Here is a 26916-nt window from a genome sequence, read left to right as displayed (position 1 = left end):
GCTGGCATTTGAAGTTTATAAAACAGCAGGTGTGTTCCTCACTTTCCTTAGAAACATCCTTATCTTTCTTTTTCCACTGGCCAGAGTTTGGCTCAGGACTCGGCTCTGAAGCTACTTTTTGTTACCTGCCAGAGAACAAACACACATGAATGCACACACACACACACACACACACACACACACACACACACACACACACACACACACACACACACACACACACACACACACACACACACACACACACACACACACACACACACACACACACACAACCCAGCTGACTATAAACAACAACAAACTGGAAAACTGTTTTTAAAAAAAATGCAAAAATCGCTTTACTCTGAAAATCAGTGAAGTTGTCGTACAATTACACGGTGGGAGTGTCGATAAAAGTTTGCAGATTCAACTCTACAAACTACTCAGGACAGTGAACGACAGCCATGAGGGAACAGTGAAGGATTTTACACAGAGAGAGAGAGAGAGAGAGAGAGAGAGAGAGAGAGAGAGAGAGAGAGAGAGAGAGAGAGAGAGCTTTCATTCTCCGTCGTCATAACAACAGTATAATGTACAATCCATTCACATTGGGTGTAAACACAGGGGTGATGAGGGAACAACTTGGGCCACAAACAAAGAAATCAAACAGTCTCTGATCTGTGTTCCATTCGTCTTTTAGATCCAAGGCTCAAGTGCTGGAGTCCCGTCTCGCTCCGTCCCTCTGCGACGTGCGTTTGGGTTGACAGATGACGCACGCCGACCTCGCTCCGCTGCGGGGTCGCGACCTCCTCCGGACGCCTTTGTAACACTGCAGCGAGATTCCCAGCTCCTCCATCACGGCGCTAAAGGACACACACTGACAAAGAGAAGCAGGGGAAGGCCTGGGTGAAGGTTTCAACCAAAATCATTGTGAACTTTATGAACTTGGAGGGGAATTATAAGTTACAGCATTAAGAGGAAACAACACTAATTTAGTTCAAAGATAATTAGATTTTGATTTCAGCGCTGCCTGCAGCTGAATGTGAGCAGTCGACGCTCTGAAGGTCCGACCAGAAAAACACCTCAAAAGACGAGAGTTGTAAAAAGACACGCAAACTCTGTTGTCTCATCATAAAATCCAATTACACAGACAAAAGATGAAGGACAGTGTCTGCCGTGCAATATCCTAATGCAGGCAGCTACGAATTCATAATATGGTAATTATTTTCAATTACCAAAGAGGCCCTCAGGCTTTATTTGATTTCGCACAATAATAAATGACATTGAACTCATCAATCTTCAGTCATATTTATTTTGTTCTCCTCCGAACGGTGCGCTCACTAAAGTGTGTGTTTTGCATGCGCAGCACCGAGTCGTCCCGTTTTTATCTGCTGGTCTTTGCTTCAGGACCAGAGAAGGTGTCTCTCTTTCATCCTCGGGCTTCGCCTCAGGGTTCTCGAATGAATGTGGCTTCCCGCAGGTTTTCCCACAAACCCCAGCAATCACTCGGTATCAGCAGAGCGCCACACCTGGTATCCTACCGCATGAAAGACTCAGACCTGAAAGACTGAGGGAGAAGCAAAAAAACCAAAGAGTAAATTGCTTTTGGTTTGGGGCTTTTTGTTAGTTTTTTGGACTGTAAACCTAAACCTGATTTATCTAACAGGAGCCAAATCAAGCCTGAACTTTTAATTAACTTCGCCAAGGAGGTTATGTTTTTACCCCCTGTCTGATTGTTTGCGGGTTAATATGTCTGTTTGTTTGGTGGAAGGATGTGCTATGAGTCAGGGAAGAACCCATAACATCTGAGTGCAGGTCCAGATAAGGCAGCAGATCCAGGATTTCTAGGTGTTTTTCACTGTTTTCTCAATAATATTACTTAATGGATCTTGTTGAGAGAAATAAGGCTCATTTACAGGACAAATGCAAATTACAATCTGGATCTAGTGAATGTAAATGTGGTTTTCATGAGGGGATTGTTGGGGCCTTGGCGGATGTATGCACGACCTTCTAATTCATTTACTTTCCTAATAACACACGTAATTATCTTGCAGTCCAATTGTATAAAAAACACTGTTGTTTTGCTCTTCAATTAATTAATTAATGTATTATTGAAGGGCATCCTATTCATCTGGCTCCAGGATTGATGGATGATGGATGGTCGGATAATCCTTTTTATTTCTTTAGCAGTTGACATTATTATCTAATGTGCACTGATTTACATCATTCAATGACAGAAGTATAAAACACTGCTCTTTGTAGTATTTCATGTTTGGCATAACTCAATAAGAGACAGATTTAAAGGCTAGATTGCAAAATCAGTACAGACCTTCAGAGACTCTTTCCCCTCGTAGTCACTTATGAAATGATAACTTTCCTCTTGGCGTTGGATCTGTGTCGGGGGACGCATTAACTCCACAGATTGTCCCATCGCTCTTATCCAAATTCCAGCCAACCAAACCGGGTTAGCAAAGAGCGTAATGAGGAGGAAAATATTCAAATAACTTTTTCCCTATCTTTTGATTTCCCAGAAGGCGTTCAAAGTCAGCTTCTGAAGTGTACACAAACGCCTGCTGAGACTGGAATGAATGAGGCAAAACTTCAGGGCTTGCATTAGAAGGCTACTTATCCAGAGCAAGCAAAAAAAAAAATGAAAGAAAAACAGCTTAACACCAAGGGAGCCGTGCAGAGCTCTCCACCAGTTATATGAACTGAAAAATACCACGTTTTTCAAAACTGGAATGATTTTGAGATCAAAATAAAACAAATGGGTGTTTGTCTCTTTGATTTACCTGAATATGGGTCAATATTAAATGTATTTAATGTGTTATATAGGTTTTTGTGAGTTAAGCAGCCTAAAGAAGAAGAAATGACAAATCAAAATGATGAACCTGAGCAGAACGTGTCTCCTTTAATGCTATCGGATAAATAAGTGTTGCCTCAATATCACAGGAGCCTTGTTTCAGGATGGGTGTAATGGTCCCAAACCAAAAGAGACCACAAATGGGTTTAACCACATGAAACAGACATTTTGCAGGGAGACAACGTGGGCACCAGGGGCGGGGATCGAAGGTAAAGAGGTAATGATGGGTGGGATTGGCTGAGACAGGTGCAGGTACTGTATAGGGTGGGATTTCCAACAGGGGCACAGAGAGAAGGACACCTGGTTACAAACCTATCATCTACAGAGTGTGTGTGCTGCTAATGTGCTGCCACGGCTACTCTGTGTCATCGCCCAGCAGCCTGCCGCTCTCCAAATCAGTAGATAAAGAGGTGCCGGTGGAGGCGGTGGACCCGCGTCGCTGAAACTGACGGGACTGCACCCCGTAAAAGAAACAAAAGGCCTGGTGGCGGCATGCAAAGAAACAGGGGGATGGAGAAGAAACACAAAAAGAGATGAATAAAGAAAGAAAAAGACAGCATAAAAGACAAAGATAAAGCAAAGCAAAGAAATTAATCGTGGAAAATAAAGGAAAAGTGCAGTTGTTCATCATGTGGCGCTGCCAAGATTTAACCAAAGTACAATTTCTAGTTTCCTTTAATCCACTCATTTGTCGCCATCACTCGGCCGAAGACGAGCGGCTCCTCATCCCTCACTCACCTCCTCTATGTCTGCGTTCCTCCGGGCCTTGTAGATGAACTCTCCGATGGCCACGAACACAGAGAGGACCAGACCGGCGGCCAGCACGATGAAGATGCCGCCGATGTTCTCCACGCCCAGAGCGTTGGCCTCCTTGTTGTCCTCCTCGGGGCAGCCGTTACCTCGCCACCACTTCTCCTTCATCATGTGCAGCTTCCCTTCCTCCTGCAGCTGAAGGATGGCGATGGTCACTTTGTCCCTGTACGGAGAACCTGGAGAGGAGGAAGGCAATTAGTGTAATGTCATGTGTAGACAAAGCAATTACGGGTTATCACTTGTTTGTCATTTGTGATGAATGCCTTTAAATGCTCTTTCTCATGTTTTGGAAGCATGAGCATTTTCTCCCTTTGATATTTAGGCCTTGGATGAGAATTGAAAGTATCTAAATGGACTGTATTTACATTACGAGCGGTATTCAACTGTTCCTGCACACATTCGTACAGAGCTTCTACACACAGCATGTTTTCTATTTCACTATTCATACCCCGTCAGGTGCAGTTTGGGGCAAGGACACTTCGGAGCCGGGGATAGAACCAATGACCTTCTGGTAAGTGGACAACCTTCTGTACCACCTGAGTCACAGCCGCACCAGGTGTGACAGGAATCATGAATCTACAAATATCTTCAGAATATAAAATGTCCCATTTGTTGTTTATTATTTTGTAACATTAACCTCTGCACTATATTAAAGATCTGTGTCTTTTCCTGTGTAGATTGTAAAGTACAAGCAAGTATAGAAACTATTGTGGGATTTGTGTTTATGGGCCCTATAATCCATATGCTTGACATGACTTAATACAATATACAAGCCAGGATTCAGTTGCATCACAATATGCATCATGTTCACCACAGACCAGGTGAGATGGGAAAGGTGAAGAAGTTATTAAACCATTAAATTAAACCATTTTAAATAGCTTTGATGCAGAGCTTTCTGCCTTTCCACCCTCCAGCTCTAAGCTCCTCAGACCTACAGTGTCTCTTCGATCACACAACCTGCAACATCCAGGATCACTTGCAGATCAGGTGAGAAAAGAGCTGAACACAGAGGAACTACAGAGCTCCTGTGCTGTGGAGAACATCCTGTAAAATGTACCAACAAGCAAAAAAAGTCATAACTGGTCCTAAGACACATGTATTCCCTAATAATACCATCGCTGGACTCCTGCAGTCTCCCTCCGGCTAAATATAGTTATTTTTCCAGTTGTTTTAATGCCACATCACCTGACCTGGTTTGAACTATGCTCATGGACATGCAGGTGGTTTCACCAGAGTGACACCAGGGTGGTCGGACACAGTCAGTAACAGATGCATCACAGGTGTCTCCCTCCTTCAGATCACGATCCCTCCTCCTCTTGTAGCTCGGACCAGTAGGAAGAGGAGGCTCCACAGTCAAATGATGGGAGCTGAACCCGGTGCAGCTCAACATGAAACTGGATTACCAACCCCATCACCTCGTCTCTGCAGGGTCAGGACCTGCAGCTCTGCTCTCTGCAGAGGCTCTGGACATTGGCCGTGTGCAGAGCTGATGTTCTTCCATCCTGTGGTGGTGACATCATTATATTCAACACTGCAGAGTGTTTTCTACAGCGGAAGCCGAAGGGGAGAAGGCAACACCAGAATAACGAAGGAAGGTCTCGTTGCTGGTGTGAGAGGAAGTTGAGACTCAGGTGGAGGTTAGTCATTAGATCCTTTGCAGGAAGTTGAATCTGATCAACTCATCGTCAATCAAAAGTTCTGCCACTCAACTTCAACTTTTTAAAAATGTCACAATTTCCTGATAATTGTATTTATAATTGCACTTGTTTGGTTTATATGTTTGCTGGTTTATGTAAAAACTACTGGACTGATTTCCACCAGACATGGTGAAGGGGCGGGGCCTGGACCTGTGGAGAACCCATTCAATTTAGGTGAGGATGAAGATTGAGGTGGACTTTCTTTAACATCACAATTTAGGGCTTTAAAAAAAATGTTTTGCCTTCATTTGACAGGACAGATTTAAGCGTGACAGGGGGAGAGAGAGAGCAAAGGGCAGCAAGTCGGAATCGAACCCTGGCCGCTGCAGAGAGGTTTGAAGCCTCAATATCTTAGGGAAGTTTCCTCCAGTTTCATAAAGTTTTCAGGGAGTAATTTACTGATCTCCATAAAAAAAAAATCTGATCCAAATAAAAATCTAAATCTGGCATGACTTTAATATCTTTATGGGACATAGTCTTACATTGGTTTCATAGGACTATGATTTAGGACGAATAAATCATTTGGGTTGTCAGACCACTACATTTTTCTTTTATACCTCTAGTGTAAGAACAAGACAATCACATGCACAGTGGTTCGGCCTCGGCAGAGCTACGCACCAGTAAAAAACATGGCTCTCACAACCAGCAGCAGGAAGGAGATAAATAAACAAATTACAACATAAAAAAAGACTAAAAAACCTCTAGAGAGGAGAAGAGCAAACAAAAGGCAGACTCAAGATGTTAAGTAGAGCTTCAGTAAACCTCCATGCAAACACGGTCCAGCAGGTTGACTCGCATCCAGCTCCAGTTCTTCAATCCACCAAACTCTCCTGGAACCTCACATGAGCGTTAGCACCGAGCAGCTGGCACAGCTTCTGCATGAAGTGCATTTGCATGTCGAGGAAACACGATAGCGGCTCCGTACCCGACTTCGGAAGAAAGGAAATGCAAATTCCGAATAAATTGAAGTTGGTATCTACGGGACAAAAGCCGGTCCTTTGTGGGAGGTTGTATTTAAATTCGATTCTCGTCACACAATTGTCACAAAGGGCCTTCGGTACATTGTAATATCCTCAGAAGTGCTTGTATGAATGTGATCCGTGCAGGACACTTGTCTACGGCCTCTCCTGACTAACTTAGAGGCTAAACAGGTGCAGTCTACCACAGAGAACAAGTAGTTAACGCTAGAAAGTTTACACAGTTATAAACAGTGTGTCTCAGAGTCAGTGTGTGTTCAAATTAAAAGAATGAATCAATAACATGGACTGTAAATATAAAGATCCAGAAATTCAGCCAGAATATCTCACATATGAACGCTGACGAGGTCCAATCCATAAAACGCACTCAACCCATCGTGAGTCGTAAGTATGAAAACTTTTTATATCCTCAAATAACAAATTAAAACCAAATTTACCAGTAAAGCGAGAAAAACTGAAAACATGACAGCAACCGTTTTAGAGAAACATTTATCTAACATGCACTTTGACTTCAGTTTGGTTCATGTCCCATTTGCTAACATGGAGGAAGCAAGGATTATGACCTATACTGTAGTCAGCCACCAGGAGGCGATTGAGACGTTTTAGCTTCACTTCTAAACTAAGCAACTAAAGAGTCTTGGCTATTCTTTGACTTTTTGTTTAATTTCTGATCCACGACAGTAGCAAAACAAAGTTGTACACTCATGGATCAAGTGTTTGTTGGAGAAGTGAAGAGTAAACCTCTTTCTCGTTCTTCTTACCGATAGGCGTTCCCACCCCGTAGCCCTTGGAGTCTATGAGGCCTCCGATCTGTGTGAGGTTGCAGTTTCTCTGGCTTATGTACTCGATGCTGGTGGACTCCATCAGCATGGCGTAGTCGGTGGTCAGGACGCGCGTGATGCCGTCCTTGTTGTTCTTCACCAACGCCGTGTTCTTCCTGCTGCTCATGAACGCCCACATCTTCTCGTAGGTGGAGATCTTGGATTTCTGCAAAAAAGGAGCCGAAGTGGGTTAAGCAGTGTTATGCATGCGACCTGTGTTCATGGCTGCGTATATAGTCGCAAACGATGTACTACACTGTATTTTAAGATTCATGGTTTTTTAAGATTCAACTTATTTAGTGTCACACAGGTTACAAGGACAATCCTGTGAAAAACCTTTGCAGGGAAGCTCCAATAAAGTAGCTGGTGAGTTAGTGAGGTAAGACAGTACGAATACCACTACTAAGTACTAATACTACAATACCTAATAAGTACAAATGAATATGGAAAAACTGTGTAAGGTTGAATAATTGTAAAATGTTGTCAAAGTCATTGTTTTGCAATCATGTATGAAATTCGATCATAACCACATGCACAGTAAGTGCACAACTGGGACTGTGTCTTGGTGTGTGTGTGTGTGTGTGTGTGTGTGTGTGTGTGTGTGTGTGTGTGTGTGTGTGCCTCCTTGCACAAAATGGGACAGCTGTGTTCTAAATCTCCTCCAGCTGATTCAATTTGTTCGAGCCATCAACACGGCCTGCTTCCTCCTAGTCGTAATCACTGGCTGCAATCTGGGAGGATAAAGCCCCTCGTGGATCACATCCCGCTGAGCCACCAGGATGCAGTGAGAGCGGGCGGCGGGGGGGGACAGGGTGTGACAGGGCCTGCCTGAGGACATCAGGGCACTGATACATTATATAATTCAAACTAACAAGTTAACACATGTTTATCTTGGGCACAGACGCCCCAAAGGGCAAACAACGAGTGGCCCTGAGTGGCTTCGTCTCCACTTCCCTCCTGATGCATCAGCCTTTCAGCAAAGCTCATTTCTCTGCCTCGGTCTTTAGACTGTTGTGTGTTTTTTCACTGGAGATACAGGATGCATGAGACGTCGAGGGAATTAACGTGACCCTGGTTTTTATGGAAATCACTGAGTCACACTCACATCTGGTGCTTGAATACAAAAACACAGCTTGACCCTGAGTGACGTCTTTTTTTCATTTGTAAGCTTAAGAAAACATCAAAAGTTTTAATATTTATATATATTTAGACATGTTAACATTCATTTCAGAATGATGTGCTCCTCTGCTTACGATGACTCAAAACAAAGGAATGTAATAAATCTGTATTTATACATCACTGGTGTCGATAACCACTCAAAGCACTTCACAGTTTCATTCATACAGTGCACCTCTGTGCAGCTCTGTGTCCATCGCATCACTCACACGCTGCTGGAACACTCGTCAGAGGCAGTTTGGGGTTCAGTGCCTTGCCCAAGGACACTTCAGGACGCAGAAGGAGGGAGACTGGGAATCGAACAGCCAACGTTCTGGTTAGTGGACGACCCGCCCTCCACCCTAAACCTATGCTAACTGCTTGCATTTAATAAAAGACAATTATTTGATTGATTCAAATACTTAAACTTAATATGATTGGCCGATATGAGCCTTTCAGAGACAGATCGTATCGGCGTTCATATTAATGCTGATATCAAAACCTTTATTTTACACAATAAAGAAGATGTGCATTTATGTTTACATTTTCAAGTTATATATATGTGTTTATGTTTGTGTTTTCTCTTTATTTATAAAGTATGTATATATGTATGTTTGAACAGTGAAATATCAAACCTCAACATCTATTTCCTGGTCATGGGGGTTTGATAATGACATCTTGGGAATTATTGCCAATTCTATTAATATACAGTATATATCAGCCAATTCCTCAGTATTAGAAATGTTGTACTACATAATATAAGTATAAGCATCGGCCTCAGAAAAAAAATCCACACCGCTCGGCTCTAGGAAGGAACATTCGGGGGCCTCCAGCGTTTTTACCTTGAAGAAGGTCATGGTGGATCCATCCCTCACTGCCCCATATTCAATCCTGGTCTGCTTGGCCAGGTCGTCTGCGGAGTCAATGGGAGCATCCATTCGTTCCACGGTGAGGAAGGCAGCCAAGTTGGCCGTGTAGGAGGAGATGATGATTAAGGTGAAGAACCACCAGATACCCCCGACTATACGAGTGGACAGAGCCTTAGGCATCAGCTCCGAGCCTGGAACAGCAGTGATAGAGGACAAAAGGTTAAAGAAGAGCTTAAAATGTAAAGGTTTGAGGGAGAGATTAAGGATTAAGGTTGGATGGGGAAGAACAATGTTGATATTATCATGCACAATGGCTGCGTATGTGTAGATCCTCTTTAAATAAAACGTCAATATTCTTCCATATCAAGTACACTGGTTCAAATGGTGCAAATACAGTTGGATTTTTAACTCAACTTAAAAATGAAACTGTGCAACTCTTCATATGATTATTTTCTTCCTCTGCACAACATGTTCAGAATAAAGAATAAAGAAAAAAGCAAATTGAACAGAACAAAATTAGAAAAGTAAAGAAACTAAGGTAACAAACAAAAGAAATCTAAATATAAAGCAATTTGAGTGAACGTTGAAAAAGATATAAAAGTGAAACATTATAATAAGTAACATGATTTATGTTTTTCTTCTCTGTGCAGAGAAAGTGGAAATTAAAAAAGATTAATGTAAGTGAAGAATGAAGTTGCCACATTTAATGTGCCAGGTTTTGTGCCAATTTTTATAGCTTCTCAGTTTGTGAAAATGATTAATTACACTTCAGATTCTCACGAGTTTAACAGGCATTTAATGTGTCTAAGGATGCAGTTCCACAGAAAGCTCAAATACATATGCGGAATATGAAATACAACATAGTTGGAACCTGGTTTACGGATCAGAAATCAAAATGAAGAAAACGCAGAGGCTCCTGCTTCATCAATAACAGCTTCACTCTCTCGTCTCGTCATTCATCAAAACCGATGCGTTTCTGAGGAGCTGACAAACTTGACAAATGTGGCCTGCCTTCAGCAAAATCACAACATTTCATCAGCGCTGCCATTTTCGTTGTGCAGTGGTGTTGTCGGTCAGTTTATCAAACTGATCCTGCACAAATCTCCTGCCTGGAGGGAGGTCAAGTCCACGTGAACCGCGACACGACTCCGCTCGCAGCGTTCGGTCGCAACTCAGGGGGACTGAATCCAGGCTAAACGCAGAGGGCAGAATACAGGAGGCCAATATTGGTGTTTTGAAATAAAAAGCTTAGAGAAGAGTTTTCAAAGTCAGGACAGTTTTTACTGCTGCACAGAGACGTCAATAGACTCTACAGCTCGATGGGAACACTTGAAACTTGCAATAACAAATTTTTCTTTCTGACCTCATGACCAGCGGGAGTCTCCTTTGGAGAAATAAAACAGAAAATGCTCCTGGCTTCATCCTAGAGGGGATGGACAAACTCATTTATATTACTTTAGCAACCCTGTTCACATACAAGTAGTCAATATTAAAATATTGATTATTATGTTACTTCAAGCGGGTTAATGCAAGTAAAGCTCCCACAACAAGGGCAGGATGATTACATTTGTCATCACCAGGCATTCTATTGGTTGGGGAATGTTTACAGACTTTTTAGACAAACAAAATCCAATTGCAGGAGAAAAAAAGAGCTCAAGGAGAAGAGCTGGAGCACAGGAAATCTGTCCAGGCAGCAAAGCATCTGAGTGCAAGCGTATTCTGAGCACAAGCAAAACTGAGTAAAAAAGCTGAACAAAATCTGAATGTGAAATCAATAAATCCTGCTCTAGATCTGAAACGCCAAGCTCTAGAATAAAGAAAAACACACAGATTATAATCTCTTTAAGTGTGAGTTCGATACCTTGCCGCATGAGCGCTCCGACGCCAAACCAGAAACTGTTGAGTAAAGTGAAATTGTTCTGTATCAGAGTCGAGGACGGGTTGCACGGATGTGGGTTGTACCACTCGTACGGGGTAAACCTGCAAGACAACAAAAGAAGAAGACTGAATATTTCATTTCTTCTTCTTCTCATCACAGGTACCAGTCCGCCCTCTCACCTGGCGATGACGAAGAGCACACAGCTGACTCCCGTGCAGGCCAGCAGCACGTACATCCAGATGTCCGGAGACAGCGGATTGAGGAAGGAGAACACGCCCGGGTTGGTGCCGTTGGGTTTGCGGTACAGGATGCTGATGCCCAAGGTCATGAAGGGCTTGGAGAAGTCGATGGACTTCTCTCTGACGTAGGTGATGGTCAGAGGGGCCACGGCGAGGTCCGCAACCTGGAAACCCCAGAGACACAGTCCAAGTATTTGTTTTCCGTTTCTAACAATCGTACTACCATCAATATCCCAACAGCAAATATTAAACCTTGTTAAAAGATGTTCTTCTCTAATTAACGGAGGGAAATTTGAGATTTTTAATTTGCAGGACGAGTGATTAAGTAAATAAGAGCAAAGCAGAGAACATTTAATCAGTCATAGTGAACGAATTTCAGTGTTTTCATTCATTACCTATAACCAATAGACTAGTTTATAGCCCGAGGCTGCAACAGGTGCAAACGACCATTGATTAAACTGTCGCTCCTGAATCTACTGCTCTATAAAGACATTGCTCTCAAACTGGATCTGTTACCACCTGCAAACTCAATAACAGACAACTTTTCTCTCGATTATGTGTCAGTTCAGTGAAATCACAGTTTGTCTTCATTTTTCCAGAGAGATGACTAATGGGAATAGATGTTTTTTTCTAATCTGTATTCAAGAGCGTGGTCTTTCAGTTTTAAGAGCAGTGTGAGCGCGAGGAGAAGAGCTGGAGCCGGAGCGCAGGGGAAATCTGTCCAAGCAACAAAATATCAGAGTGTGAGCGCACAGTTTGAGCTCAAGCAGAAATACCATTTCCTTGAATAAAGATTAGAATAAAATAAGTAATAAAAGGTACTTTTTAGTGGACTGTCGCAGTTGCCCCACAGGACAATCTACTGGACTGATTTCAATAGTATTTGTAAGAACCATTCATTTACACATCTACAATAATAAACATATGGTCCAGTTGGAAATTGCTGGAATTCCCCTTTAAGTACTTAAAGATAACTTTGACTCTATCTCATTTCAGATGAAGATATCATACATTTCGTTTTTAACTGTGAACTCACGTGGTCGATGAGCTCTCGGACCATCCCGTTCCACTCTCCCTTGTCATTCTGGGCGCCGTATTTCCCATCAGCCACCAGTCTGACCTCGTACGTGAAACCCAGGATGTTGGAGAGCTCTTTGAGCAGGTCCAGACAGTAGCCCTCGAAACGATCGTTGCCAATGAGCTCCTTGTCGGACTTTTTATACATCACATATGGATTTTCCTGCACAGCAAAGAACACGCTGAACTTAAATCCATACGAAACACATGTTAGAGACAGAGGATGTTACAATTTGTCTCTAAACATCAGTTAGAAGCAGGTGAATTGCGAAAATTAAGCTTGAAATATGTGTTATTTTCTAATCCTTAGCAACCGTTTTCCACAGCTCAACACCACTTATTGTTTCCCTCTCTTCTCTAAGTGCATCTTCCTCTTATGTCCTTCTATCTGCACTCTACCCATCCCCATATGTCCTCCTCTTCCTCCTCCTCTCCGTGCTGCCCTCTGTGTAACCTCCCTCCTCCCTCCTCCTCCTCCCTCCTCCTCCTCACCAGAATCGTGGTGACGATGAGGGTCCTGTTGGCCAGAGAGTCGGTCACGTTGTTATTCTTGTCTCTGCTGGACTTCTCCGTCAGGTTCATCCCCTTGTACGAGTTCCACACAGCGATCTGGAGAGAACAGCGAGCAGGGCCTCAGATGTATTGAAGCGCATTTCCTGCTTTGATCAGGACCACAGGAGGTTACGTTTGACACCAGCTACTGGAGTCACCATGGAGGACTTTGATTAAAGCCATGTTTGTATCATCTCTAGCACTTGCTGCTGTTAACGGGAAGAAGCTGATTGAATATTCTAATTATTTTTCATACCAGAGACTTGAAGTCTTGACGGGAAACTTGAAACTGCTCCAATACTCTTTTCACATTAATCGTATTTTCTGATTCGTCGAACAGAAGTGTAAAGGTTAAAAAAGACCCGACTCCTCCTGGCTCCTTTTCAACCTTCTGCTCCGTTCACTGTTCATTTCCCTTTCGCTCGGCTTTGCTCTGATGATTCTGGGCAAAGCGCCGAAAACTTAATTTTATGTAGAGTCAATATAAAGAGTCTAAACAATAAAAGTGTGTGTGTGTGTGGGGAAACATTTCTTTCTGATGAACTATTGCTTTACATTGGCTTCTGGTGGCCTCTATATTTTATTATATTTTAACCGGATCAATTCACAATTTTTAATACGTCTGTAATTTTTTAAGCTAAATGCCAAACGTATTGTTATGAGGGTTTTCTTATTTGGCTCTTATGTGATAATACATCAATCAAATGATCAAATTAGGTTTAGTTGCACATAATCTCAATAAACAGATGCCTACTGTGAATGAATGTGAATGTTTCTAGTTTGACCAATCACAGAACAGTGGGCGTGGAGAGGAGCAGCATCAGTGGCCGACTTTTAAATTTATCTGCATTCACATGTGGATGGTTGTTAATCAGGCAAAATGTCGCAAGTTGTGAAAAAATGCGTTCGTAGACTCGAGTCTCATGTTGCTAGTCGGACTTTGCCGCCAACTGAAGACGGACACTCGGCCCGCTTACGACACCATGAACCCCAAAAGGCAAATTCCTTACAGAAAGATTGAGCAGCTCTACTTCAGTACGATGATGAGTAGTTAGAAATCACACAGGCAGGGACAGTTTGAGGGAGGAAGAGCAGGATCAGGGGTAAACAGAAGACAACATTGGCGTTTGACCTCCGCGCCGCCACAGTAAGAGCGACTGAGAGTGTCCGGTTCAATCGGACGAGCCGGTATAATCCGGACAGTTAGCAGATTAGGGCAGGGCGTCTGGCAGCTGGATTTTTGACCCTTTCAAATCTCCTCACTGGTTAAAAGCCGAGCAAACGTCAAGTGGGCTCACGACGCTGATGCGATAGAGTTAAGGGCATTAAACGATCAGGGTTCATCGTTAGCAGAGCTGAAGCGACACAAGCGAGCGAGAGCAGATTTCCTACTTCTGCTGCTCAGTCTGTGAACATGAGGTAATGAGCGTGTATTTTTAGTCAGAAGCAGCAGCGTGCACGTCAGGGGAAGAGGGGCCGAGCGAATCGGTTCCTCTTATTAAACGAAGCTGAGGTGCAATCTTTATTTTTCATAGTTTATTTTTACCAGAAAGAGCCGTGTGGGATTACCTATCGGAGGAGATAACATGCTTTTCACTCCTCATTATCTTCCCCTGTTCGCCCGGTCACACGGATAGAAAACGCTCTCACTTATAAACTCGCTAAAAGCACATTATATCTCCTCTGTGGTACTTTTGCGAGGGGTCCCCTCTTTGCAGGAGTCCATAAATCTGTCTTATCTCTGGACACAGCAGATGAGCAACACAGTGAATGGGGCTGGACTTAATTAATTGTATTGTCCTCAATCTCAAAGATAAATGGACAAAGTAAGAACAATATTTTTCGGAGGACTGGTTCCAGCCTCTGCAGCTTCACGTAATCGAGCTCATGTTGTAGAACTGTTACTATTTTGGGAAATATCCTCCTCTGTGTGAAATATCACCTGCACGATTATACAGACTGAAGTTTAAGTTATAAAACTGGCCGAGCCAATGAAATCAAGGCTAAAATACAACCCAGGACAACTGCATGGCATCCAGTCATCATCTTCTAAATCCCTCAGTCATGGATTTACTGTGCCATCCCTGCAAATTTATCGTGCGCACCAGCGAAGCTCCCGACAACAAAGTGTGCTATAAAAACTGACAGCGATTCTCTCTCTCATGCGCTGGGAGTTTATTGTTATCTGTGAATCCTAAAGCGCTTCTCCATCCAGAACCAAATCGGCCTGGAAGAGCGTTACCGCCGAGCAGCAGACACAGGGAGCCGGGCCAAGAGAGCTGAGAGGGGAAGAGGAAAAAACGTATTTCTGGAAAGTCAACAACTTTAAGAGAAAATAATTTATTCCCCCGGAGACTTTCACTTTGTTTAGTCCCATCGTGCTCTTCAGAGAGTATTTAACACTCCAGTGCCCAAGAACTAACACGAGTGCTACGGACTGATAATTCATTTTTTTTTCCTACTGATGTGGTTTTCCCTCTGAGGCGACGGTTTCCAGGGCTAAAAGCACTGAATGGAATTAAAATTACAGTATAAATCACTGCTTCTGCACCTTGACAGCTGCCGTCTGACTTCACATCCCGTCTGCCTGACGAAGGAGAAGAGGAAGTGTCGGTCTGACGGGAGGAATGAAGTCAACACTCTTCAACGCTATTATTCATCATTAATTTTCAAGGTGATAAACAAAGCGAAACAAACTATTTGGCATTTAAGTGTTTAAATTAAATGAAGCCAAGAACAGAGCTATTGTTTGACTTTGCCGTTACACTTTGACAAAGGAATAACGATTTAATTTATTGGGATTGATTTAACGAGTGCACTGCTTGTGTTTAAGCGTTTTAAACCTGCCTGTGTTTGGCTTGTGTTGATGGCTTTTCTTTCTGAAGTCACTGGCAGTATACAGGGAGCAACAAGTAAAGACCGACTGCAGGACTCAGTCCTCAGAGCCCTGAAGCTGCTCCACTGCAGCTGCTCAAAGAGCTGTTCACCTGTTTATTCATTTATCATATTTAAAATGCATTAATATCGACAAATCACGTGTCTACATTGCACCAAATTGACCCTGAACAATACAGATGCCAAGTGACACGCCGATAACATAAACAGTTCTCCAGATACACGAGCCTCAAACAGACAGAGTTTTTTCCAGAATTAATGGAGAAATGCATATATTTAACAGCTAAATTGGAGCAAGCACTGAACTTGTGTGTCAATCAAAGGAAAACAAAGCCAATCTGCTCCTCTCACGACAAATCTCGATCCTTGAAGCTGTCGTCTCCTCTGCAAACTGGATCCCTCTCGGCCGCAATTAAAACACTGCCGGCCTCTGTCATTTCCACGGAGGCAGTGAGAGTGAAGCACATTAAAGGAAGTGGACTGACACGTCTGTGCAGAAGTGAAGGATCTGCAGGATCATTTGTTTCCTTCTTATTACTCACAGCCACCTGCTGCAGAAACAAGACACCAAGTGAAGCTGCAGGATTTGCAAACGGAGGAATCGCTGTGTCTATACTTAAACCAAGAGATTTCAGAGTTTCCTTTTCTACTGCTGCAAAAGTTCTGACAAGTTGTCAGAGCCGTGGCTGCACTCAAACACGGGGAAAAAACGGAAAAATGTCAAATACAGAACGTGGCAGTGCTGTACACAAAATCAGTGGAGAGAAACAAGGTTGACAAGCCAAGGAGCGGGGGGAGCATGAGGCATACAGAGTGAGAGCAGAGGGGGGGAGGACGAGGAGGAAAGAGCAAACACCCGGACCAAACGAGGCACTGGCACAAACCTTGATCCACCTCTTTGTGAGGCGACTTCCGCCGTCCATGATACCCTTTAGACAAAAGTGAGGAGGCCGACGTGAAGCACAGACAGCGTGGAGAGAAATAATCAGATGTTGCAGCGTTATTAATATTCATGAATGAAATCAAAACCAGACAATTAATGTGTGGATGGACAATGGGAAACAAAATCTACATAGTAACACACACACACACGCCTTAATGGAAAGACTCAGCCGGTGTGGAAGCAGCATGAGAGTGGTGTAATTGGCTATTCGAGGCCTCTGCGCTCACCCTGGCAGTGCCGTCCTCTTTGAGGCTGATGATGTCCAAATCAAAGTCTCTCCTCAGGCCATCTGTCTTATTAAGAACAATGTGCCCTGTCAGTCCGTCCCACTGTGCCTGCAGAGAGGAGAGGCAGAGGAAGAGAGGAGTCTCAGATGCCGTGTGAGTTATTGGTGTTCGCCGAGCCTCAGTGGAGCTTTGGGAACAGAGAGAAGTGTGGGTGATGAAGGCAGAGAGAAGCCAGACGGCTGTGAGAGCCACAGGATCACGTCAGGTGAAGACTGGAGGATGTGGTGAAATCAATCAGCCAATCGCAGCTGACATTGGGCGAGAGGCGAAGAACAATGTGCACAGGTCCTACATACAGAAATTCTCACATTCAAACCTACAGACAATTTAGAGTCTCCAATTAATCTATCAACCTATGTCTTACAGGAGAATCCTCTCACACACAGTGAGAACATGCAGTTTTAACACAGTAAGGCCCAGGATTCAAACCGGGAACCTTCTTCCTGCACAACTGTGTCGTTCCATTCGGAACAAATAACTTCGCTTTATATCCTGCACAAAGTAACAAATTTCTATCCTGCCTCATTTCATGTAATAAATATCAACATTTTATTGAACTTTATGCTTATTAATGAAGCGTATTTTCATTATTTTTGGTTTATTTCGTATAACTTGCACAAATGTGAATAAAAAGTTAATTCTTCTTTTGATAATGTCTGAGATGGAGCAGGGGAGAGATCCCTGTGCAGACACGAGCAGAGCTACGCTGCACTAAGTAAGAACCCACATTTATGCACTGCTGCAGACCAGCGTCCCCCTTGAACCTCTTGAACCTGAAAAAGTGTTAAAATGCTTGTGGCTGTTACAAAGTCATGGACATGGCTCGAGGAGAAGAAAGTTTTAATTGCACACTTGTTGAGAAAAATAACTTTTCTCAGGCTCTACTTATCCTGGACAGCGGAGTTTGTGATGAGAAGAAATTCGTGAGGAAATTGAAGTGAAGAAACGCTTCATGTTGTGAAGACATGATGAACTTGTTGAAGGAAAGTCAGTCAGAAAATACGTTTTTGCAGCTGTTGACACTTTTAAGATTTAAAATCCTGTTTTCACTCATGAAAGGATAAACACTGAATAACAAGAGATCAAAAAAAATCTAATTCAGCTCATTTTTCTCACAGAAACGCCAAATATTTTTAACTGCAGTCACCAGAAGAAAGAGAGAATGCACAGGTTAAAGTGCCCAGTATTTAATTTGGCTTGTTAAATGAAAGCTTCGTTCTCTCTCTCTCTCTCTCTCTCTCTCTCTCTCTCTCTCTCTCTCTCTCTCTCTCATCAGAATTGGGTTTTAATTGAGTGCTGTGTGAGATATTTTACTGCTGCTTGCAATCAAAAGGCCTCTTATCTGGTGATGAATAGCACAGGAGGACAGATGCATCAAAGGACGCGCAGCGGGCAACAAAACAAAACGAAAAAAAGCTGGAGGAGCAGAGCGAGAGAGGGAGGGAGAGGCAAAGCAAAAGAAAGAGAGAAAGAGAGAGAGAGAGAGAGAGAGAGAGAGAGAGAGAGAGAGAGAGAGAGACGGAGGGCAGGGTGGCGGTTGGGGAGATGAGGGGGTGAAGGGATTGAATGATAATGTTCCGTCTCCATGGCAGGCAACGGTCGTCCGCGGGATTTAAGACTTAAGAGATCAAAACACTCGTGCATCAAAGGCCTCATTTCTGTCTGTAGGCATCCAGTCTGACAGCGGAGGCAGGCCGCAAGCTTCCAGCTCATCACTACATAAATACCATATATTTTCCTGTTGTGTACTTTCAGAGGGGGACCCGTAAAGTAACAAATCACGAGAAACGATCTGACAGTTGTTCGACAGGCGAAGCGTTGAGCGGGGAGATGCTTGTGAAGCCCCTTTTCAAAAGCAACGCCATCCGAAAAACATGGCGGTGAAGTTATCGCCGCGGATGTAACGTGGTTTGTGGATCCCTCTGAGATTCCACCCACACTGACCTCTTTGAAGAGGTTCATGAAGCGCGGCCCGAAGCGCCAGGGCTTGTGGCGGTGACACTGCAGGGAGCTGACGGTCATCTGAGTGGCTCGCTGGGACGCGACGGCGACCATGAACACGGCGTCGTACATCAAGGCTGCGTCTGTCTGCGGAGGGGGAGGAAGACGTTGTTAGGGTTTCTTCAATCGCTCAAGGCATCTCATAGAAAAGAAATATTAATAGAGTAATTCATAGAGGAGTAAACAATGACAATTATCGTTGTGTGAACCTGTTGTCTGCACATTGTTGTCTTTTGTGTATGTGTGTCAGCAATCCCCCAATTCCAGTTGTGTTTCATCTTCAGCCTGACACCTCAGAGCTCTGAATCACACCCGCCCACTGACGGGACTGACTTCTACCCTCCTCATCAGTCTCTTTCTCTTCCTCCTGCTCATCAGGAAGTTCCTCTGGATACCCTTCATCGACCTCTTTGTCTTCCTCTCGCTCCTCCTCTTCCACCTCCCTGATTTTCAGGTTCTGCCTGAGCAGGAGCGCAGGTTTTTCATGCATCTCTCGGAAGCAGAAGTCCACGTAGGAGGAAGGTGAGTTTTCCAGAGGAATCTCTTCGTCATCTTCACTGTACTTGTTTTTTCTTTAAGATCTCATTATTATTTATTGAAAAATTCATAAAACCGTTGCTCCCCCCCAGTCAAATCCTCTCCAAAAGTTAACAAGGTCTCCCTTCGCCCACACCACACCCTTCCACAAAGTTCCAATAAAATAGGTTCAGTAGTTTTTACGTTATCCTGCTGACAATCCCACAAACGGCAATAAAAACCTAACCTCCTCCCAAGTGGTGACATCAAGACACTTACAGTCATGACTCCGTCCATCAGGCCGATCTCTTGCTTGGGACCCTGCAGTCTCTCCATGGCCCACTTGTCCATGGTGGACGCCACCCATGGGTCGTCTATGTTCAGCAGTCTGAACCCTGTCATGTTGACGCCGCTGTAGCGATACGGCTCCAGGTCGAGTGCGAACAGATCCTGCAAAGAGAGAGAGGAGATGGATGTGAGGAGCAGGTGGTGAAGGTAGAGCAGAGTGTGATTCTGTATATATATATATATATATTTATAAAGAGATAAAAACAGTCTGTCACGTTCTCAGCCTTTTTACTGTTGATGAATCACGTCAACATTTGTAGCCGTGAATTTACGAAGCCCGTTAGAGGACAAACGAGCTCCCAGACGACGAGCTCGGTTTTACTGTTACACGCAAACATGTCTCTTATTATCTCCCGTGAAACAACAGTCGCACATTTTCCTGACTCACCAAAGTTGTGAAGAAGAAATGGTAGTACTCCGTCATCATGCCCATTGATGAAAGCTGCAAAATGAAAAGAGGAAATTAAACGTTTAAGGAAAATGTCCGGCCACATTGTGGAGTTTCTCTGCAGCGTCATTTCTCTTTTGCATTATTTTATATTATATTGAGTGAAGGGAGCCACTTTGCACTAATAAGTAAAGCACTCAAAATATTGATAAATTTCACTTAGCAGCTGAATAAATAAAAAGCTTCATTTAAGTTTAATCCTTTCTAATTGTCTCTTTTTACAATGACAAAAAAAAAATATCAAATGTCTGTTAATGTCATAAATCAGCCACTGAAGGAGAATGAGTTGAGCACCATTTAAAATCCTGACACTTAAGAGGAAGTGCTATTTCATCCTGAAGAGCCTATTCAACAACTTCTCTTTATCATGTCCTTTAATGGCTCCTATTTAAATCACAATGAAAGCCTTAGTAAACAAGGTAATAGGCTCCGTAAGATTTACTGCGACATAAAAAGACTTTGTGTTGCAGGAATCGTGAAACGTGTCGTCCCCGAAGACGCATAAACATGTTGTAAATCCGTGGAACTAAAAAGTTGCTGAGATAAATCTTCGTGCAAACCTGCTTGAGGAGCTCCGCAGCCATTCGATAGGAGCAGTCGAAGAGGATGAAGAACTCCTTGTCTTTCTTCAGCTCCTTGAGCAGCGGCCGGGCGTCCTGGTTGCCCGGCGTGAGCTGCCGGATCTTGATCTTCAGGTTGAGCTTCGCAGGAGCTTTGATCAACTCCTGCATCCGCATCAGACCTGGAAGAGAAGCACAGTCGGACCTTTGAGTTTTCTCCTCTGACACGTTTGTTCAACAAGGGGAGAGGCAGAGACAGGAGAAGAGCTCCAGCTTCCTCCAACAGTCCAAAGACATGGAGACTCTAAATTGGCCGGTGTCAAACCTGACCGTCGGAGAATGTCGGCGGAATTGGGTCTGGACTTTCTCTGGAGTTTGCCTTTCACACATGTAAAACACAGCAGCAAGAGATTCTCCCCTCAACACAGAGGTGGTGGATATCACATGTTTTTGTTTACAGCACATCGACACCGGCATCAGCTCTCATCAGTAACAGCCCTCTTCACATCTTCGTCAGTGTCTTCTACACGTGTGGCTCCTCTTTTTCATCCTGAGATATTTATTTTCTTTCTTCATTTTGCGTCTGTCGCGTGTTAGAAACATCATCGCCCACTCGCTTGCTGTGACTCCTGGGGAGGACCTCCTGCTGTGTTCTCACATCGGCCCCTTCGGACACTCTGCTGACTTTTTACCAGGGGCCGGCCGCAGAAAATCCGGAGCCTCTCAGTCGGACATTTGTGTTCGCACATAGAGCCTCTCTGGAGAATGTCCAGAGGATCTCAAGAGGATCTCAGTGGATGTCTGAAAGCAGCTAATGTTCAGGATGTACCTCGTCATGTCTCAGCTTGGCCCCACTTCCCCCTGTGACCCTCAAAGGTTGGATGGATGGATGGATGGATGGATGGATGGATGGATGGATGGATGGATGGATGGATGGATGGATGGATGGATGGATGGCAACGGTTCAATGTCTTGCTCAAGGACAATTCAGCACGTGCTTGAATGACTCTTAACTTCTCGCTTATCTTCTGGCATCTTCTTCTTTGTGTTTTAATCTCCTCAAAGACAAACAAACACCTTTATCGTGCAGCCCGTGCACATAAGACTCTGTACCTGTGTGTGTGTAAGTGTGTGTGTGTGTGTGTGCGTTACAGTGTGTAAATTGTGCAGGTGTGTGCCTTCGGTGACATTTAAAAAGAGTACATTTCTGATCAAAAATAAAAAAGCATGAAAAGGAAGAAATCCATAAACTATGACATTTCAGCTGCAGCGGTTTCACACTCCTCCAAGTCGTGCTCTCTCGAACTCTCTGTGGGACGCTGCTGGATTTGGAGGGCGTCAGGGTTGTGGTTGGGATCTCAGCGGTTTCAAGTCCGAGGGCAGGAACGCTGGCAGCTGATTGATATGAGGGGCCGGTGCCCTGCAGCAGATTGGGTTCAGCAGCCAGCATGAGGAGGAGGAGGATGGTGACGGACGGCAGGATTGTGCATCTTGTGAGTAATTAGAACCGCGACATATGAATATATTAAGGAAAACACAAAGGCTGCACGTTTGACTTCTTCTCCCCATCGTTTCCTCACTTCAAATGTCATGCAGTGTTATTGTTGATATCCAGCCATGCACTGGGGAATAAAATCAACACCAACATATACAGATGATGATAAAACAAGGGGCCCGATACCTGTGCTGTCCTCGTAGACCACCGTCAGCTTCCTCCACTTGAAGAACGTGACCACGTCCAGGATGGCCCTGGCGATGGCGGTGTACTCGGGGAACAGGTTGATGAAGAACGTGTCTTTGTTGTCCACTGACGGGTGTTTCCAGCGGGTCTGGATGTGCGGGACCTCCAGGGCGTTGCAGATGGACTGGACGGCGCTGACCGAGGAGCTGTGGGAGGGGCCGAACACCGCCACCACCCCGAGAGCCAGCTGGTCACACACTGGAGGAGGAGAACGACTCAGAGTCAGAAGTTCAATGATCACAAGGCTGTGGGATTTAGGTCGATCTGATACTTTCACAACCAAATTACATGATAAACCATATTCACCTCCACCTCCTCACTTGAGTAACGTTAACTGTAGCGTGGTTTTAAGGGTCATTTGGATTTGAGGTTAACTGAAGTATATTTCCTTTTTACCACTGGTTAAATATAAAGAAGTACAATTTAAGTACTGCACTTAAGTACAAATTTGAAGGCACCAGTACTTCACTTGAGTATTAAGAAAATCCTTTCAGGCAATATTTTAAGTATTAAGTGTTTTATTTTCTTAAAGCACCTTTAGTTTCAGTCAGTTGTTTAATATTGATAATTTTGTGTTAAATTGATTTTTCATAAAAAAGAAAAAAAACTATGTTAAAGTCATGGGAGGCATTTGTCTGCATAATGACGACTTAAACTTTTAATGCTTTAATTACATTCTCCTAATTATAATTCACATTTACTTAAGTACTTTATTACTTTTACTTTAAATTTAATATTTAACTTTTTGCTAAATTTGTCAAGCTTCAGTGAATCCATCACTCTTAGTATTAAAATACAACATATACTTTGTTTACTAAATTATAAACTTAACAAAAACATAAATGAATACATCAGTTTGAGAGATGAAATTGATCCCTAACTAAGATGTACCTTCTTATTGATTTGCACCTGTGAGGATATTAGTAGGCGTTTATTAATTCACAGTACTAATCTACACACAGCCTCCACATGTGCACCCACTAGAGGACTCATACACTGTATCTACACCTGCTACATTATAATGTGTTATAAGCAATTTATTTAAAGGTAAGTGTGTTTTATTTGGTACCTCTCCGCGAAGCCTCGAATCCATCGAAGATGTTGATCCTCTGGATGTCGTAGGTGAGCGTGGTGTTGGGCATCAGCGTCTTGTTACGGTTTATGTTGTTCACGGCGAACTTGAACGCCAGCTCGTCCATGCTGACCAGCTCACTCTCCCGGGTCTCAAAAATCCCACCTGCACGTGGAGAAACACAAAGCTGGTCTCAGACGAGGATTTAATAACAAGCGTCACTACCCACTCTGCGGCAGCGTCGGTGATAACAGATCTTTAATTGATGGAAACTGTGCTTCTGTGTGGGCTGGAAAGATTCTGCGTCCTTTGATAAAAACCATGTCTCGCAAAAACCCGTCATAAAAACATTGAAAAACAACGCTTGCTCTATTTCCACTGGTCACTGAAGACAAGTCATTTTTACTGTTAGTGCTTCCACCTCATTGTGCAGTAATATGCATGTACACACAAACTCGGAGCTGATAAACCCGAGTACCCTCCCTCTCAATTAGAGCTCTTCACACCGAGGCACATTAAAGCAAAGTGAAAACATGAAGTGCATTATCAGGCATGTTTTAAAAGCACCGTGGATAAAACAACCTCCGAGAGCAGCTGAATGAATAATAAGGGAAATGGAAAATGGTTTAATTTTTGAAATATGTAATCACGTCTCCCAGTTATTGGACTTTGAATCAACAAATGGTTGTTGGACCGGGACAAATTCAAAACAAGGCACGCACACACGCTTCTAATCATCCCGGTACATATGTACTCTGCATAAAACTACTTGCACTAATGAAATTGCTTTTATTTTATCAAAAACAGGAAAAAAACTAACGAAGGACCAAAACATTACGACTCTGCTGAACTGCTGAGATGCACCGAGTTCATGCTGTGGATGCTTCTTCATTAATATTACATTTTCCTTTTGGGATTTATAAAAAAATAAAATCCCATTCGGTGGTATTTGCTATTTATTTATTGCACATCATAAAGTCATCGTTAATAAATTCTTGTATATTTTCAATATTTCTAAACCATCACGTCTGCAGTCTTAAATCTTCAAAACACCGACTGTGATTGAAGATGGAAAAACACGTCTGCACTTCCTCCCACTGTAAAAAAAAAAGATAAGAAGCTAAACTGAAATGACACTCAGTCGATCAACAGTCCCCTGAACTGCACCACACTGCACACAATCATAAATATCAGTCCCCTAAATATCCCTGATTCTTTTCCATCAAGATCCATGAATTATTCTCTGAGAAATTCCTGCATCTACACCAAAACGTTATGGTTTCTTCCTTAACCCATATATCATCTATCCACCAAGTTTCATGAAAATCTGTTCTGTAGTTTTTGTGTAATGATTCTAACTCACAGAGAAACAAACAAAACTTCCTTGGCGGAGGTAAATATCGTATACATGCATTCGACCAATCATTAGTCAATCTCAGCTGTCAATCATGATGTTTCACCCCATTAATAAAAACATGAACACACATGAAAACACAACATGTGATAAGAACTACCTATTATGAAAGAAAAAAAAAATGTAACATGTACTTTGACCAGATCCCATTTGCTAACATGGAGGAGGTGAGGTTTTACGACTTATAATGCAGACAGCCACCAGGGGGCGATCAAGGTTCACCTTTGACGCCAGTCGGTTTTATTCATCAAGTCTGAAATAGGAAGTTACTGAGACGTTAATCGTCTGCAGCTCTTTTGTAGAAGGTCGATGATCAAGCAGGATAAACAGTCACATTGATTTTTTCATTAATAATTAATAAAGGCTTATAGATAAAACTTGTAACCCCGTATTAGAAAGTACTACAACAATATACAGTATACCTAACGTACTTCATAAACCTTAACACCATTCAGAGAAGCCGTGGACGAAGAGGAGTCACAGAGACAGTCTGGCTCCAGATCGGTCGACAGTAAAACAGATAAGGCCAACGACATACTTCTATATTTATTCTATAAACAGCCGAACCATCTGCACAAGATAAAATTACACCAAATGTTCTGTGCAGCCCGACTTTTACGAGGTCATTTTCACACAGTTCCTTTTTTACGCAAGCCAAATCTCCCCGTCGTAAACAAAGACATAAACATGTTATGTCCCCGATAAAAAGTAATATTTGTAGTTTCAGTGTCTCCAGCTTGAATATCCCGAGCAGGAGAGTTCATGTGGAATTCCCACAGAAGCATGTGAAATGAAGATGACTATTAGGAGCTGGAAGATGAACAATCACCAGTTTTCTCTGAAGCATATTGTAAAAAACGTTGTGCATGAAAGTAAAAGTGAAAACCACTGATTCAAAGGTAGCTCCTCTGAAACTGCTCCTACTTTTACAATATGGGCGCCACACACACACACACACACACACACACACACACACACACACACACACACACACACACACACACACACACACACACACACACACACACACACACACACACACACACACACACACACACGACTGTCAGCAGGACTTTGAAGAAACGATGCTGAAAACTCCACATCAACATCCTGTCGTCGAGGTGCAGAGGACGTGAAGTGTGGACTTAGAGGCGAGATGAATTTAAAGTCACGGAACTGCTCTTGTGTGAAAGTGAAAAAATAAAAGAAGCTTCCAGGAAGTTCAGAACATACTTGAGACACAAGAATCAAGTATTGTTTAAATAGGTTGGTTTCTTCAGCATGACACAGATACGTTTGTGCTCTTGATGTTGAATGGGATGTTAAACCATTTCCTTTTGTAGCTCCTGCGTCACGATGTACAAACTAAAACTAGCGACCTGTGGTTGTACGTCTCCACCAACCAGGGTCAGTTTCAGTCCCTGACATGCAGTCACAATAACATGAGGTCACTGTGACCTTTGACCTCTGATATTGCATCAGTTCACGATGGAGTCCAAATTGAAACTGGTGAAAATGTGGAGGAAATTCCAAAATCCTTCATGTGTTCTTTGAATGTAAGATCTTGACCACAAAATAATATCACGATTATTTCAAACTTTTACCTCGATTGGGATTAATGAACGCAATGAGGTCTTTACGAGGTCAAATCGACTTTGAACTTTGACCATCAACATCTAATCAGATCAGTCCTCAGTCAAACTTTTTATCAAATTTTAAAGAAATTCCCTCAAGACATTCTTAAAGAATCATGTTCATATCAGGACAATGATG

General features: G+C 43.1%; 1 protein-coding gene across 5 annotated transcripts in view; it reads right to left on the bottom strand.

Annotated features, from left to right (window-relative positions):
* Window positions 1–310: 310 nt before the first annotated feature.
* The window catches only part of grik1a (glutamate receptor, ionotropic, kainate 1a), a 34972-nt gene continuing 8366 nt past the window's right edge, over window positions 311–26916 (bottom strand). Inside the window, exons 2-18 of one of the 5 annotated variants that reach the window (XM_035179235.2) lie at window positions 23727–23894; window positions 22598–22855; window positions 20917–21098; window positions 20297–20350; window positions 19840–20010; window positions 18988–19131; window positions 16984–17091; window positions 16698–16742; window positions 12859–12975; window positions 12326–12529; window positions 11230–11453; window positions 11033–11151; window positions 9145–9362; window positions 7088–7313; window positions 3578–3828; window positions 3152–3320; window positions 716–853 (exon numbers count right to left, since the gene is read on the bottom strand). In XM_035179235.2, the coding sequence (XP_035035126.1) occupies window positions 3195–3320; window positions 3578–3828; window positions 7088–7313; window positions 9145–9362; window positions 11033–11151; window positions 11230–11453; window positions 12326–12529; window positions 12859–12975; window positions 16698–16742; window positions 16984–17091; window positions 18988–19131; window positions 19840–20010; window positions 20297–20350; window positions 20917–21098; window positions 22598–22855; window positions 23727–23894 (2615 nt within the window). In that variant the 3' untranslated portion in view covers window positions 716–853; window positions 3152–3194. The other 4 variants (XM_035179233.2, XM_035179234.2, XM_035179236.2 and 1 more) reach the window with 4 other exon arrangements.

This window comes from Hippoglossus stenolepis, chromosome 15 (genome assembly GCF_022539355.2).
Source record: "Hippoglossus stenolepis isolate QCI-W04-F060 chromosome 15, HSTE1.2, whole genome shotgun sequence".
NCBI classification, from domain to species: Eukaryota; Metazoa; Chordata; class Actinopteri; order Pleuronectiformes; family Pleuronectidae; genus Hippoglossus; species Hippoglossus stenolepis.
Note: the sequence above shows the minus strand (reverse complement) of the source record. Positions and strands in the feature narration are given on the sequence as shown.